Consider the following 13057-nt stretch of genomic DNA (forward strand, 5'->3'; position numbering starts at 1 on the left):
ATGATAATTATCCAGGAAGCAAACCATGTATTTGAAAGGGATAGAGGTGCTTGCTGTGTAGAAGGATACTGTTTTCAGTTAGTAGGATGGGGTCTCCATATTCATCAAACAGCTCAAGTCCATTCAAACCAATGTAGTATGGATCACCCCAACTTGTCAGAAGCTGAAACTGGAAAACAACTAAAAATCAAAAAGTTATTAAGGAAAATTTTAATACTGGTACTTTGTCCTAACAGACTCATTAATTTGCAGTTTCAAAAATTATTGTGCAGCCCACATCTTGATATGAAACACTTTTATTTGAAGTTTAGGAGAGTGAAAAAAAAAAATCTGTTTTTCACTTCTGACTTTACTATTCCTTAAACCTCTCTGAATAAACTATTTTCTTTTAAGGCAAGAAGACTGCCTTTTCTATCACTGATTACACACACAAATGAATATCTGCTGGTGGCACAACTAGGCAAAAGTCTGTCTGCATATGCTTACATATATGCGTGTTCACACAAACATATATGTTCTTCCATCAGCCGATGAACTACTGAATTTTTTTAGTGTGTGTCTTACCTTCTTGTACACTGCAACTTATTAACACCACAGCTCCTACTTGGAGCCTTTACTGTCTTACTATGTTTCCTGAATATGCTTTTGCCTGATGTTGAATTATACAGGTGATAATTGGCCAGCAAATACGCCCCTAAACTGAATGGCAGAAAATGTAACAATGCAGTCTGTGCTGCCCATTTCTCTAATGGAGAGCTCATTTGTATCTCTTTGCTCTACCCAGACACTGATTTTCATGAAACCTGTAGGAACTTAGTATTGCTAAGACCTCATTGTCTCAAAATTTGGTTAGAATCGCCTAATTGATTTAAAAGGCCTGTCAAACAGGTAGATGGTGTGACAGTGTTATCACAAAAGGCTGTGCTTATCTAGGAAAACTTAAGCTCAAAAAGCCATAAACATTAAGAAAAATGGCAAAAATATTACACAGTTCTGGCCAACCTTAATAAGGATACAAAATGAGACAAACATTCAAAGATATACAACAATATGAAGGCTACTTCTAGCTTTGATAGCCTGGCTGGATACTGTGCTAATGGACCTCTAGCTCCAGCTTGGATGAATTATAAAAAAGGCAGGAGAAAAAGCTACCAGAGTATCTGAAAACAGGTCACACATTCATATATTACATTCCATTTATTTATTCTTAATTCATACTTAATGGAAGCCTTTCTTATATTCTTGGTATCTTGTTAATTTCTTAAAGCACCAGAAATTGCTGGATTCAGAAAGGTCAGGAGCATAACCATAGTATATAACTCTAAAATATTCTATATGACAAGTAAGAAAATGACAGAGGAGGATACAACCACAAGGCATTAACGGTGCTTCATAGTCCATACTAGCTTGTTCCACCCTCTTTGAACAAGTCCTGCCAAAAAAACCAAGACAAAATAGTTTATGTACCCTTGGCTCTTTCAGAAAAGAAGAAAACAAAACCAAAGAACTAAGCCTCCACAAACATCACCTCCCAACCTCCCCCCCTCCCCGCCTGCTATTATTGACTAGAGTGTCCTCTGATCTCAATAAAATCTGGTTAACAGTACATAGTTAAAGCCCAACAAAATATTTTGCACTTAGTGCTTCATATTTTTGTCCGGGTGACTCACAATTGGCTTCAATAGAGAATATGAAAGTATACTAAACAGTTAAGAGAAGTTGTGTCATTCAGATAGCAGAAACATCCTACTTTACCTCCTTTGTACTTTACTAGTCAGCCAGGGCTGCAGATAGTCAAGAAAGATAATTTCTTGGGCAAAGTCAAAATGGCAGTTGCCTGGTCCCTTGCGGATAAGAAAGCCTTCTGGTGGGGAGATGCTGTGACCATCCAGCAACACATGGACTACCTTAGCCTTGTTTAAAATAATGTGACATAACATTATATGACATTACATTACATAAAATAAAACAATCAAAACAATTCACTTCAGAGACTGAAACAATTTCAATAATTTTGTTATAATTATTTCATTCTTCTATAGTATGACTTCCTTTGGCAAAAGAAAGGCTAAAGCAGTAGATACCAGTTGCAATCCAGAGTGTGCAATTCAGAGTGTCATAGCTGACATTGGTGGGGATGGGAGAGGTGAGGATTTGGGGGAAAAAAATTAAAAAGACTGTATTGAAGAGATCCTTCAGTTGCTACATCTCACTAGATCTCAGCAAACTGAAGCTTCCTTTCTTCACTGAAAGGGTTATCAAGCATTGGAACAGGCTGCCCAGGGAAATGGTTGAGTCACCATCCCTGGAGATATTTAAAGACATGTAGATGTGGCACTTAGGGACATGGTTTAGTAGTGGACTTGGCTGTGTTAGGTTTACAGTTGGACTCAATGATCTTAAAGGTCTTTTCCAACCTAAATAATTCTGTGATTCCCCAGCCTGCAGCAATACATACACATGAACAGAATGAAGAGAGTTGGCTTTCAAGTCAGCCAGGGGTTTGGCTACTTAGACCACGGGACTCGCTTTGAGAAACCTGGTCTACTGAGGACTGATGGGATCCATCTGTCAGAGAAGGGGAAGAGCATCTTCTGTCATGGGCTTGACAAGCTGGTGAAGAGGTCTTTAAACTAAAGTTGCCAGGTGAGGGGAACCTCAATCCATCCCACTCCTACCAGTTTGATGCCAGTGCCAGAAATAGATGCCCAGAGCCTGGAGAAGGATCACAGGCTAGCAGAGAACACTTGATGAGCAGCACAAAGGAATTCCAGGCACTCCAGACAGTAAGTCAGCTTCATCAGGCGGGGAGGGGGGGCAACTTAAATGCCTCTATGGAAACACATAGAGCATGGGGAATAAAGAAGAGGAGCTGGAGATATGTACACGCCTGCAGGGGTATGATCTTATTGGCATCATGGAGACATGGTGGGTTGGCTCCTATGACTGGCATGTTGGAATGGAAAGATAGGCAGGGAAGTTGAGGAGAGGGTGTTGCCCTCTATGTCAATGACCAGCTGGAGCACACAGAGCTCCGCCTGGGAATGGATGAGGAGCTGGGCAAGAGTTTATGGGTCAGGATTAAAGGGTGGACAGGGACAGATGACATTATAGTGGGGGTCTGCTACAGACCACCTGACCAGGAAGACCGAGTGGAGGAGGGGTGCTATGCTGGACCTGGTTCTCACCAACAAGGAAGGGCTGGTGGGAAATGTGAAGCTCAAGAGCAGCCTTGGCTGTAGTGACCACAAAATGGCAGAGTTCAAGATCCTTAGGGCAGTGAGGAGGGTGCACAGAAAACTCACTGCCTTGGACTGCAGGAGATCAGACTTCGGCCTCTTCAGGGATCTGCTTGGTAGAGTACCATGGGATAAAGCCCTGGAGGGAAGAAGGGTCCAAGAAACCTGGTTAATATTCGAGGATCACCTCCTCCAAGCTCAGAAGCGATGCATCCCAACAAAGAGGAAGTCAGGCAAAAATGTCAGGAGGCCTGCATGGATGAACAAGGAGCTCCTGGACAAACTCAAACACAAAAAGGAAGCCTATAGAGGGTGGAAGCAAGGACAGGTAGCCTGGGAGGAATACAGAGAAATTGTCTGAGCAGCCAGGGATCAGGTTAGGAGAGCTAAAGCCCTGAAAGAATTAAATCTGGCCAGGGATGCAATGGCAACAAGAAAAGCTTCTATAGGTACATCAGTGATAAAAGAAAGACTAGAGGAAATGTGGGCCCTCTCCAGAAGGAAATGGGAGACCTGGTTACACAGAATATGGAGAAGGCTAAGGTACACAATGACTTTTTTGCCTTGGTCTTCACTGCTAAGTGCTCAAGCCACACCACCCAAGTCACAGAAGGCAAAGGTTGGGACTGGGAGAATGAAGAACTGCCCACTGTAGAATATCAGGTCTGAAACCATCTAAGGAACCTGAATGTGCACAAGTCCATGGGGCCTGATGAGATGCATCCACAGGTCCTGAGGGAGGTGGCAGGTGAAGACACTAAGCCTCTATACATCATATTTGAGAAGTCATGGTAGTCTGGTGAAGTTCCCACTGACTAGAAAAGGGGAAACATAACCCCCATTTTTAAAAAGGGAAAAAACGAAGACCCGGGGAACTACCGGCCAGTCAGTCTCACCTCTGTGCCTGGCAAGATCATGGAGCAGATCCTCCTGGAAACTCCGCTAAGGCACATGGAAAATAAGGAGGTGATCAGTGACAGCCAGCATGCCTTCAGTAAGGGCAAATCATGCCTGTCAAATTTGGTGGCCTTTTATGATGGGGTTACAGCGTTGGTGAAGAAGGGAAGAGCAATTGACATCATCTACCTGGACTTGTGCAGAGCACTTGACACTGTGCCACACAACATCCTTGTCTCTAAACTGGAGAGAGGTGGATTTGACAGATGGACCCATTCAGTGGATAAGGAATAGGCTGGCTGGTTGCACTCAAAGAGTTGTGGTCAACAACTCGATGTCCAAGTGGAGACCAGTGACAAGTAGCATTCCTCAGGGGTCAGTATTGGGATCAGCGCTGTTTAACATCTTTGTTGGCAACATGGACAGTGGGACTGAGTGCACCCTCAGCAAGTTTGTTGACCCCAAGCTGTGTAGTGTGGTCAACATGCTGGAGGGAAGGGATGCCATCAGAGGGACCCTGACCCTTAAGAAGTGGGCTGAGGAGAACTTCATGAAGTTCGATAAGGCCAAGTGCAAGATCCTGTATATGGGTGGGGGCAATTCCAAGCACAAATACAAGCTGGGCAGGGAATGGATTGAGAGCAGGAGAAGGACTTGGGGGTGTTGGTTGATGAGAAGCTCAATGTGACCTGGCAATATGCAAAAGTCAACCATATCCTGGGCTGCATCAAAAGAAGCATGACCAGCAAGTCAAGGGAAGTGATTCTCCCCCTCTACTCTGCTCTTGCGAAACCCCACCTGGAGTACTGCATTCAGCTCTGGGGCCCCCAACAGAAGAAGGACGTGGAACTGTTGGAGTGAGTCCAGAGGAGGGCCACGAAGCTGGAGCACCTCTCTTATGAAGACAGGCTGAGAGAGTTGGGGTTGTTCAGCCTGGAGAAGAGAAGGCTCTGGGGAGACCTCATTGCAGCCCTCCAGTAGCTGAAGGGGGCCTAAAGGAAAGCTGGAGAGGGACTTTTTACAAGGGCATGTAGTGATAGGACAAGGGGCAATGGCTTTAAACTGAAAGACCGTAGATTTAGATTAGACATAAGAAATTCTTCACTATGAGGGTGGTGAGGCACTGGAACAGGCTGCCCAGGGAAGTTGTGGATGCCCCATCCCTGGAAGTGTTTAAGGCCAGGCTGGATGGGGCTTTGAGCAAACTGGTCTAGTGGAAGGTGTCCCTGCCCATGGTAAGGACGTTGGAGTTAGATGATCTCTAAGGTCCCTTCCAACCCAAACAATTCTATGATTCTGATATCTCACAAAGGTGATTTGAGGAGACAGAGTCATCATGCATCTGAATGCACTGCTAGACTGGGCCTGGCTGGTCAGCACTGGCTGAAGCTAGCCATTAAGAAATCATATAACCTGGTGCTCTCTCTCGAGAGCAGACTCTTTTGTGTGTCTGTTGCATTTATAGAAAGCCTGTATTTCACCAGTTCTATTTATCTTTGTGGCAGGTGGCACTGGGACTTTTCCAGGATCATGCAAACTCATCTACCAAGCAATGCTGTATGTAACCTAAGGGCATATGAATAAGAAAGAGGTACCCTACCAGGCAGAAAGAATTGAGTGTTGTCCACATCATAGATGCATGCACGTCTTATACAGTATCTGAAGATTAAACTAAATAATTCAGGCATACTTATTCAGATGACACAGGAGTCCTGGCCCCTTTACCCTCCCCCATTAGCACCACCTGGTGTTGTATGCAGGATCCCAGTCACAATAATTCAATCATGCAGCAACAAGTATCACTGCATCTTGCCCTGAAATATGTTAAGTACAACTTAATGTTAATCACAAGCAGCATTTATTGCACCGAGTCTTTCACTAACTAGTCGTTAAGGAAGGAATAATACTTGCAAAATATAACAAGATGGCCTTGTAACCGGCACTATCATGAAAACTTGCTGATTAACGACTGAACCAAAATAGATTAATTTAGTTAACAAAAGACTTAATTTAGTCTAAAGGTAATGTGAGCCAGTTTTCTAACCTTTGGATTTTATAATGACTGATGTATATATGATAATTTGAGGTTAACTTCATTTTGTATGCAAATATTTAATTTTCATTATTAGGATTTCTATTAAGAAATATATGCAATATTTATAGTTAAAATTTCCATTTTAGATGTCTATCTGAGAAGAACTTAAAAACATTGAGTTCTCTGCAAAGCCCATATATTATCAGTGACCTGATATTCATAACATTTTTCATATTTTTCCATTTGTAAATGATTTTTTATTCAATTACAATTTCACTAAGTTACACATGCAATATCCCAAAAGCAGGTAATTTTCAGGAAGTTTGGTTTTTTTTTGTACACAAGCATTTCTTGATTTGAAAACCCTGGGTATTGTATTAGACTAAAGGAGGTGCTCAGTTCATTTCCAAACAGCATGAAGATTAATTAGGAGGGCATGTTTGTATGAGCACCAAGTATGGAGAAAAAAACTATTTCTGGTTTCAACTTTAATAAGCTTGTGAGCAAAGAAAGGAAATATCTTTTTCATATCAGAAACTTCTGCATGCTACTTTCCAGCTGAATCAGTCTGCCAGGCTAAGGAGAGGAAGTGAAAAACCCACTGAAACACACTTTAGTTTAGGAAACACATATTGAATGGGAAGTCTAGAGACTCAGAGATTAAATCTTACCTTTTATACCACAGCTGCTTATATTTATGTGCCCTTTACAGCCCTCATTTCTAAGTAATTTTCATCATCTGAGAAGGCACTCAACCGTCACACATAACATTTTACAAATCGCATAACAAAGCTTTCACAAGGTAATTTTTCATAGAGCTGGAAATAGTACACAAGCCTTCATTTTGACAGTTCTCTGCCATTACCCTCTCGTACTAAAGCTGTGCACAGAATCCACCATTCTACAGCTGCCTAGCAAATCATTATATCTCGTACCCAGGGACTGTTTCTTAGAAGGAACAGCAATACTTGAAGAGACAGATGTCATGATGCTCTAGGTTTACAGTCTAAAGCCTCTTTCTGTGGCCCAGCAGATACTTTGCATCTTCAGTTTTCCAAATAATTAATTTCATCCTTTTAAAGGACTGCAGATATGAACTCCTTGTTTAAATTGTACCCGCTAACTGTTATGGAACTTACAGGTGTGCCACCTGCACGCATACTTTATCAGACTCACTGCTTTTTTCTACCTTTCAAACTGTGAAAATATACCTTCCTTTCTTTCTTTCTTGGTTTGGCCTCCAAAGGCCAAATTCCATGTTAGATTCTAGGGATTTGGCTATTCCTTTCCTTCTTTTAATAACTGAGACACACATAAAGGGAGTTCATTTGGTATGAAAATTCATGTTCAAACTTTGCTCCCCTGCTCTGCCTTGGAGAAGCTTGGGCTTACAACAGTAGTAAGAAACATTCTATGTCACCACTTAAAGACAGTTCTTCATATTGCATTTTGTACACAGAATCACAGAAAGATTTGGGTTGGAAAGGACTTCTGCATGTCTCCAGCCACAGCTCCTGCTCAGAGCAGAGACGCCTGCAAAGCTAAATCAGGTTGCTCTGGGCCTTGTCAAATTAGTTTTGAAAGTCTCCCATCACTGCATACTGTCCCAGAGCTGCACCACTGTCATAGGGAAAAGTCCTTTCCTATCAATTGAGTAACAGATTTTACTCAAAAACCCTAGCTGTTATATAGGGGTATGTTTAGCTGGTAAGCTGAACATGCTCCTGAACCCTCCCACGTGTCAAACATGTTGGGTTAATGCAATGTATTACAAAATCATGTGCCAGATGTTAAAATCTCTAGATCAGTTGTGACTTATATGAAAGATATTATGCTCTGGCCCTCTGGGAGTCTTTGGTCAGTCTTTGGCACTCAACAGCACCCCATGCTGATATTAAAAGATGTCAAGGCTCTGTCATGGAGAGGGAACACCTCTTATTTATGTAGTGTTCATATTAAAGCAACTCCTGGAAGGTAAATTTACACAAAGAAGCAGTTCTGCAACTTTTGCCACTATCTTGCCCAATCCTGTGAAGGGTCCATGCCTCCAACTTCAATTCTAGAAGTTTTTCCAGAACTTTGCTGATTTTGTCCTCTCTCTCTCTAGCTTAATACATACCAACATTTTTCTTCTATCTATTGACTGAGTTTGGACATCAAGAACGCAAGTCATACGTGAAGGGTAAGATCTGGGAACAAATGGATTCATAAACTTCCTGTGTAATGAACAGCAGCTACTTATTCATTATCATTACAAGTTGCATGTATAGTATCTGAGAAAAAACAGGGAAATGAGGGACAGTCAAACTTAGAGTGCCAGCTATCTCCAACATGATCTCCAACAGGTGTTGATTGCCAGTCAATTCCAAGAATTCAATATGAGAAAAAATATAAAACAAGCAATTTGAAAAAAGAAGACAAGAGATATGTTATACAATTTTAGCTAAACTACTTTAGCCAAACTATTTGAAGATGTCAACTTTCCTTAATAAACATCAACATTCTAGAGACTCTTCTTGCTTCTTGGAAAAGGTAGTATTGATTGACTTACCTAAACAAAATTTCTGTTGGAGATGTGTCCCCTGTTCTACCATTCCCTGTATTCCAGGAAATAAAGAATCATATGGTAGGCCTAATAAATACTAGATACTGAGAGGATACCACTTCAGAATCATATATCTTGAAAATAATATGTGCTATTTTATGTGTCTCTTAGAAAAATCAGCTGTGAAGATTTCTTTAAACTATCTCTGGCTTTTTTTCAATATTTGCTGTTTGTGGAGACAGAAATGCATTATACCTGCCACAAAATTCAGACTCAGACAATCTAGAAAGATTTATGGTGATCCATTAAGGCAGCTATATTCATTCATCACAGTATCAATTTTCCAATGCACTGCTGTATATTTTTGCTGGCAGTGCTCCTTTTCTTTTACTTACCCCTCTAAAGGTATCCTCTGGAGATTTATTATAGTTCCAAAAGCGAAGCCCTGCAATACTTTCAATTTTATCAAAATAGATTGTGAGCAGATGATCTTCTCCAAAAGAGAAGGGAATGAGCCACATATGGTCATCCTCAACTGTGATATTAGTCCCATCTATTAACCTACAAAGAGAAAAATCCATTAGCTGCAAAAAAGGAAAAGCTTGCTTTTCTTGTGAAAATCAGGTACTTCACTAGGTGTTAATTTTTTTTCTAGATGCCACTTTCAGCCTCCAGGGCTTATCGTGCCCATGTGCATGCAATTAAAATGCACAGTAAATATCAAAAAGTAACATGAAATTGTTGAATTAAAGACAGTGGGGGGAGGAAAAAACTGTATTTCCTTTAGTTGGGTCCATTTGAGGAAAAAGAGAAAAATCCTTAGGCACAGGCAGAGGAAAGCTCAACTACCTTTGTGCCAAAATGGCCGAAGGCAAAATTCTGAGCCCCAGCCACAGTATAACTTATTAATATGAGGATAGGCTGGGAGAACTGGGTTTGTTCAGCCTTTAGAGAAGGAGGCTCAGAGGGGATCTCATCACCATGTACCAGTACTTAAGGGGTAGCTACAAAGAAGATGGAGGTTCCCTTTTTACACGGAGTCACATGGAAAGGACAAGGGGGAAGGGACACAAGTTGCTCTTGGGGAGATTCCGACTGGACAAGAGAAGAAAATTTTTCACAGTGAGGACAGTCACCATTGGAATAATCTCCCCAGGGAAGTGGTTGACTCGGCCACGTTGGACACCTTTAAGAGTCGTCTGGACATGGTGCTGGGCTGTCTTGCCTAGAGTGCGCTCTTCCAAGAAAGGTTGGACTAGATGATCCCTGAGGTGCCTTCCAACCTGTGGTTCTGTGATTCTGTGTTTCTGTAATATAGTTCCATGCCTAAACTAGTATACCTGGCATGCTGCAGTGTGTTACTATGCCAATGCAAGTATACTGAATCCAACAAGGAGCTGGATAACCCAGAGAAGAAGCAGAGTTTTTTCATATCCTTCTTCACACGCACAGTTAGGCACATTCCTACTTTTTAAAAAGCTTTTTACCAGCATGACAATGTCTTTTCATAAAAGCACAGACTTCAGGCTGACTAGATAAAGTTAATTCCATTATTTCCTCGTTTTGGAATTCTGACTTTATATTCTTCTACACAAAATAGAGCATACAAAGACGGAGTAAAGAAGAATATGAATTAATTACTCACTGTAATTAATTTTGTACACTGCCCTATGTACTTACTATTATTTGTTTAATGGAGGAATGAGTGCCAGACTTGGCAGGTTCTTAAAGAAAAAGGTTTGAATAATGACACTTTCACAGAGGAACTGATAAGGGAACCCGTGAGAGAAGATATAATCCTTGACTTGGTCCTGAATAGTACACAGGACATATTCCAAATTCTAGAGATGAAGAGCGCTGTAGTGTACTCAAATTCAAAATGCTTGCAGAAATATCAAAAGCAAAAAAAGCCCGTTTCTTGTGCCCAAAAAGGTCTGAAGCAAAAATTATGAAGTATATTAGAAAAAAAAAAAAGAGCAACAAAACTAAATAAAATCATTACACACAGCAGAGAGAATATTAAGGGATATAATACTGGAAGCACAGAACAAATGCATCCCACTTACTGAGAAGGACATTAGAAAGAGGGAGGACTTGAAAAAAATCAAAGCCAGCCTGTCTCAGTTACAGGACAGAGGAAGTTATTATAAGCCATCTTTCAACATAAGTCATCATCAAAACACCCTAAATTGATAGGATCATAAGCTCTGGAAGGCTAAATGTATATGCACAGGCCAAAAAAGAATATGAAGGCTAGCAAGCAAAAGGTACCATAAATAAAAATCCTCAAATGCATCAGGAGCAGAAAGCCTGCCAGAAATTCTGTAGGATCAACAGATGACTTGGCTGTAAAAGGAGTATCCAGACAAGATAAGAGCAACAGAAAAGCTAAATGACTTCTTTGCATCTGGGTCCATCATGGCGGAGTCTGGAGAGATCATCGCAGATGATCTCATGGGAAGATTTCTTAGATCTTGATGCCTACAGAAGAGATTTTTATACAGACAGGCAGAAGAACTGAGGAGTTACATACAAGTAAGCCTGACATCTATATTAGTCAGATTAGCAGAAATTACAGAGTCAGTGTAGATGTAGATAAATACAAGATTCTAAGGAAGACTCAACAAAGACTTTGAAAAGAGAAGTCCTAACTCAAAAAATTACTCACAAGACCATAAACATGCCAGAGGACAGAATTACAACTGAAAATACCCTTTAAAATCGAGATATCCTCCTGGAAAAAAATGTCCAGCATACAGCTGGATAAACACATAATGTAATGGGTGAGCAACTGGCTGATGGGTCGGGCTCAAAGGGTCATAGTAAATGGGGTTACATCGGGCTGGCGGCCAGTCACTACCGGGGTTCCACAGGGATCCATCTTGGGGCCAGTACTATTTAATGTCTTCGTAAATGACTTGGATGCAGGACTGGAAGGAATACTAATTAAGTTTGCTGATGACACAAAATTGGGAGGAGATGTTGTCACTCTTGAGGGCAGAGAGGTCCTACAGAGAGATCCAGACAAATTAGAGAGCTGGGCAATCACCAACCGTATGAAGTTTAACAAGGGCAAGTGCTGATTTTGTACCTGGGGCACAGCAGCCCTGGATATACATACAGACTGGGGAACAAGAGGCTGGAAAGCAGCCCCACGGAGAGGGACCTGGGGGTCCCGGTCAACGGCAAGTTGAATATGAGCCAACAGTGTGCCCTGGCAGCCAAGAGGGCCAACTATGTCCTGGGGAGCATCAAGCACTGCATTGCAGCTGGTCAAGGGAGGTGATTGTCCTGCTCTACTCTGTGCTGGTGCAGCCTCACCTTGAGTAATGTGTGGTTTTGGGTGCCACAGTATACTACAATACAAAACTACTAGAGAGTGTCCAGAGGAGGGCCATGAAGCTGGTGAAGACTGTAGAGGGGAAATTGTGTGAGGAACAGGTACAGTCGCTTGGTTTGTTCAGCCTGGAGAAGAGAAGACTGAGCGCAGACCTCATCGTGTTCTACAGCTTCCTCACAAGGGCAGGAGGAGGGGCAGGAGCTGATCTCTTCTCTCTGGTGACCAATGATAGGACCCAAGTGAATGGCAGGAAGATGTGCCAGGGGAGGTTTAGGTTGGATATTAGGGAAAGGTTCTTCACCCAGAGGGTGGTGGAGCACTGGAACAGGCTCCCCAGGGAGGTAGTCATGGTGCCAAGCCTGGTAATATTCAAGAAGTATTTGGACAGAGCCTTAGGCACATGGTGTGAATTTTGGGGTTGTCCTGTGCAGGGACAGGAGTTGGACTCAATGATCCTTGCAGGTCCCTTCCAACTCAGGACATTCTATGATTCCACGACATGACCCAAACAACAGGATGCAGCTTCACTAACAACAAATGCCAAGTCCTCTCCAGACCTAGAGCCTATAATTTCTATACTGCTACCATTTAGGAAGTACAAGTTCATTTGAGGAAGTATACTTATCAATGAATAAAACTTCACTGGCATTTCAAAAGAAAAAAAGCTGCAGAATTGCCAAAAGAATGGCACCTATTTGTGCAATACCCTAATACATCCTCACGCTTTGCTAAATTGAAAATTTTCCTTGAAATTATCCTAGAAATCCTGCATAAGTATCACTGCATATGCATAGACAGATGCTACAGAACACCCACATTTCTGCCTGGAAAGTCCTTAGCAGAGATACCAACCAGGCATGTTACCAACTTTTGGAAATATCCCATTCATGTGTCTACAACAAGCTGTTCCTGTGTAGCTTGTGAAATCCAAGAATGAGCTGTATTGGTAAGAAAATCATGTTAACATTAACATGTGTTAACATAATAAAAGTTTATATAAT

The 13057-nt window shown here is 41.7% G+C and overlaps 1 protein-coding gene across 6 annotated transcripts in view; it reads right to left on the reverse strand.

Annotated features, from left to right (window-relative positions):
• The window catches only part of KATNIP (katanin interacting protein), a 69373-nt gene that overhangs the window by 10889 nt on the left and 45427 nt on the right, over positions 1 to 13057 (reverse strand). For 3 of the 6 annotated variants that reach the window (XM_064461989.1, XM_064461988.1, XM_064461994.1), the window contains 4 exons: positions 9112 to 9277; positions 1756 to 1913; positions 1368 to 1432; positions 25 to 180 (listed from right to left, as the gene is read on the reverse strand). In XM_064461989.1, the coding sequence (XP_064318059.1) occupies positions 25 to 180; positions 1368 to 1432; positions 1756 to 1913; positions 9112 to 9277 (545 nt within the window). Of the gene's footprint in view, positions 1 to 24; positions 181 to 1030; positions 1280 to 1367; positions 1433 to 1755; positions 1914 to 9111; positions 9278 to 13057 lie in introns of those variants that run through there. The other 3 variants (XM_064461990.1, XM_064461991.1, XM_064461993.1) reach the window with 2 other exon arrangements.

The sequence above is a fragment of the Phalacrocorax carbo genome, chromosome 10, assembly GCF_963921805.1.
Source record: "Phalacrocorax carbo chromosome 10, bPhaCar2.1, whole genome shotgun sequence".
Taxonomy (NCBI): domain Eukaryota; kingdom Metazoa; phylum Chordata; class Aves; order Suliformes; family Phalacrocoracidae; genus Phalacrocorax; species Phalacrocorax carbo.